The sequence below is a fragment of the Poecilia formosa genome, unplaced genomic scaffold (genome assembly GCF_000485575.1).
Source record: "Poecilia formosa unplaced genomic scaffold, Poecilia_formosa-5.1.2 Scaffold466, whole genome shotgun sequence".
NCBI classification, from domain to species: Eukaryota; Metazoa; Chordata; class Actinopteri; order Cyprinodontiformes; family Poeciliidae; genus Poecilia; species Poecilia formosa.
In genome coordinates, this window is record NW_006800405.1 from 56854 (window position 1) to 60560 (window position 3707).

At 44.7% G+C, this 3707-nt stretch overlaps 1 protein-coding gene across 1 annotated transcript in view; it reads left to right on the top strand.

Annotated features, from left to right (window-relative positions):
- The window catches only part of LOC103156132 (prohibitin-2-like), an 11540-nt gene extending 8464 nt beyond the window's left edge, over positions 1-3076 (top strand). The window contains exons 8-10 of the mRNA XM_007578068.2: positions 805-882; positions 1942-2018; positions 2093-3076. Coding sequence (XP_007578130.1) covers positions 805-882; positions 1942-2018; positions 2093-2114 — 177 coding nt within the window. The 3' untranslated portion in view covers positions 2115-3076. The remainder of the gene's footprint in view (positions 1-804; positions 883-1941; positions 2019-2092) is intronic.
- The last annotated feature ends 631 nt before the right edge of the window (positions 3077-3707 follow it).

The following is a 3707-nucleotide window of genomic DNA, read 5'->3' on the forward strand; positions in this document are numbered from 1 at the left end:
TGCGATAAACTGTCTCACGTTGCGATAAACTGTCTCACGTTGCGATAAACTGTCTCATGTTGCGATAAACTCTCATGCGATCAGCGCTCTGCCTCTCGGCTGCAGACGGATCGTCGGATCGTGATCTGATGCAGAAGAATTGTTCCAAAATAATTAATTAGAAAGAAAAATGTTGTAAACATAGTGAAACGTTCAACAACGTTAAAATATTTGCACTTATGTAGATTTTCCTCTTTCGTCTTTTCATTTGTTTGATCTTGAAATGTTTTTAAGTCTAAATTTCAATTCATTGAAGAACTTTAAACACTTTTACTGGTCTAGCCCAATTCTGCTTTAAATGAAAACCTTTTACTGGATTGATGGTTAATAATTTAAGTGTAAATATTGCCTTTACAGTTATGAAGATAGAAATGATTACAGTGATGTGAAATGATGCAGTAGAAAATCTGTTACCATGGTAACCTCACCTTTCTGCTGACCTCGGCCTGATAATTCAGTTAATCTGTGATTTAATTCCTGGATGTTTTATTAAAAAGTTTCCACATCAACCACAGAAGAAGAAGAAGAGCTGATCTATTATTGATCCGATTAGAAACTAGAAGAGTTAAATTAACTTTATGATCAGTTTTACTGTTTACACTTCCTGTCTCCATCTGAGCGCGTGCAGAAACCTTTACTGTCCGACCCACCTGACTCTGTGTGTGTGTGTTTCTCTCTCTCTCCCTGTGTGTGTGTGTGTGTGTGTGTGTGTGTGTGTGCACGCGCGCGTGTGTGTGCGTGTGTGTGTGCGTGTGTGTGTGCCAGCTGGGCTTGGCAGTGACGAAGAACCCCGGCTACCTGAAGCTCCGGAAGATCCGGGCAGCCCAGAACATCGCCAAGACGGTAAGAACCCAGCAGAACTTCCTGTTGGTCCAGACCAGCTGCAGGCTCCACACACTCACCTGATGGGGGGTGGGGGGAGCTGCAGGTAACCATGGCAACCAGCTTGGTAAACTAAGCAGCATCACCTCCAGGGTTTTATCAGAACCGGTTCTGGTTCTTGCTGAGTTTCCTCTGATCTGGACTCGCTTTAAATCCCAATAAAAACATGAAAGTTTCTGATTAAACGGTTCTGAAGGCTCGAGAGGTTCTGGAGGTTCTGGAGGCTCTGGAGGTTCTGGAGGCTCTGGAGGTTCTGGAGGTCCGTTCTGCTCCCTCCAGCAGCTCTGATCCTTCAGCTGATGACAGACGGCCACCAGAGGGCGACAAACCTCCAGGAATCGGTCTCGTTTCAGCTTCTGTTGCGGTGTGCTCTGACCTTTGACCTCTGGTTGTCACCATCAGAGCAGGTTAGAACCTGCAGCACAGAGTTAATCTGCCCGGCAACAGCTGAAGTTTTTAAAGATGGAGGATAAGAAACAGGAAGCAGCAGGTCGACTCAAACCAGAGAAGAAGAAAATCCAAACGGGTTTTATATTTTATCATGGGTAAAATTCTGAAAAGTGTGGCTTGCATTTATATTGACTCTGGATGGAGAACATTCTTCTTAAAATTTTACCACTGATGATTCTCAGCTGGATTTGGTTCCTTACTTTGACTAGGCCATCCCATAGTATCTCTGGCTGAGTGTTCAGGCTCCCCACAGCATGATGCTGCCACCACAAGGTTTTCAAACCGCACAATAAAAGTTTCAGGAGATTGTCATCTCTGCTGCTCCTCCAGAACCAGAACCTTCTTTGCTGGGTTTCTGGTCTCCATGGTGATGCTGGTGGTTCTGCACAAGAACCTTAGACCAGAACCAGAGGAGATCCAGGTTCTAAAGGAGGCTGAGGACAGATGAACAGGCACACTTCACACTATTCAGATCTTTTCTCATTAAAGTGAACCATTCTCCTGACCCGATACCTGCAGGGTTCTGCAGAACCTGGCTCTGGTTCTGACCCGTCTGTGTCCGTCCTGCAGGTGGCGCAGTCCCAGAACCGAGTGTACCTGAACGCAGACAGCCTGGTGCTCAACCTGCAAGACCGAGACAGCTTCACGTGAGTCCGGTCCGCTCCAGCAGGCCCATCTTACCGGGTCAGAACCAGAACCTCTTCTCCTGTCTCTGTTTCAGGCTGTCGCTGTCCAAGAAGTAAGACGTCTCCTCTTCATCATCTTCCTCTTCCTCAGCACCCGTTTCCCATCATCCCCCTCTCCGTCCCGATCAGAACCCAAACTCGGCCTCAGAACCCGGTGTGCTGGTTCCACTCAGATAAACCCGACCCAGATTGATGCAAGTTCCGTTCATAGACAGAGGAATCTCAGTCGGACTTCTTTACAGAACCGGACCGGACCAAGAGGCCGGTTCTGATCCGGTTCCAGCAGCAGGACGGACTCCACCTGGACTGACGATCCGTCCTGGTTCTGCCAGGACCCGGGTCCAAATCTGGTTCTGTTGGGCTGCACTGGAGCTGAAGGCCTGGTTTACTCTGACCCATGAAAGGGGTTCTGAACCTGACCCAGAAGTTCTACAGAACCACCCTGAAAGCAGCGCCGGGTTCTGGACCGGTTCTGACATTTTCTCGACCCGGTTCTGTTGTTATTCTGGTACTGGATCAGTTCTAATCACTCAAATGATGATAAATGCTCTACAGACCAGGTCCATTTGGTTCTGGTTCTGGTCGGGTCCAGATTTGTTCTTAACTCAAGATTATAGAATTGAAATGAAATCATCAGTTAAATCAGAACCAGATTCCTCCATGTTGGGTTTGGACCGGGTTCTGGTCGGTACCAGACGGGCCGGTGGTTCTGTTGATTTAACTGGTTCTAAATATAATGTCTTATATTTCAGCCTCACACAGGATTTCCATATTTGGTTGTGTGTCACGTTTAGCCGCTGACATCACTTTGATTCACTGGTTGGTTGTAGTTCTGGCTGAGGGATAAAACTACAAACCCCAGAATGCAGTGGGGCAGCAGCTCCTGACCTTTCATTATTCATGGTGTCCGACTGGAGGAGAACGGTTCCTATGAAGACCAATAATTCACCTGGAGCTGGTAGAAACCAGAGTTTTCTTCCTGGTTTGATTAAAAATAAAATCTAATTTTTTGCACCAGATCAGATTTTTATTTTTCTGTCTTTTCTAAAAAGAAAATTACAAATGACAGAAAATATTTCCAAAAAGTGTTTATTTCAGTCTTCTGAGTTATATGACGGAGTATCAGAGCTATGCTATGAGTTTTCAGTTATCAGAATAAAGACGACGCCAGAAAAACGTCATAAAATCACAATAAAATATTAATTGAATCAGAAAAAAGCTCCTAGTGACATCATCCTCTGACACAAGCAGCTCAGTTTGTCTGAGTCATTATGCGAAACAGCCATAGAAATTATATGTACAGAGCACAGCTAACCAAAACCTAGCTGCAGTAGCAGCTTATAATTTACCAGAATAGAAAACATTTGCAGGAGCTAATGCTGAACTGCTAATCACAAAAAATTAGAAGTTAAATCGCTAAATGCACAAAAAATATGCACAAAAAAATATGCTAATTCTAAACCACTAAAAAAACGTCGGAAGCTAAGCATGTTAAAATTGGTGAAAGCTAATGCTAACCATTAAATGATGACAGTGTGAGACTCGCTAACAGCAAAGTATTGAACCTGCCTAAAGGAGGTTCTACAGAGTTCTGACTCAAGAGGGAAGAAAACAAATGCATGCCACACTATTCAGAGATATCTAAAAATA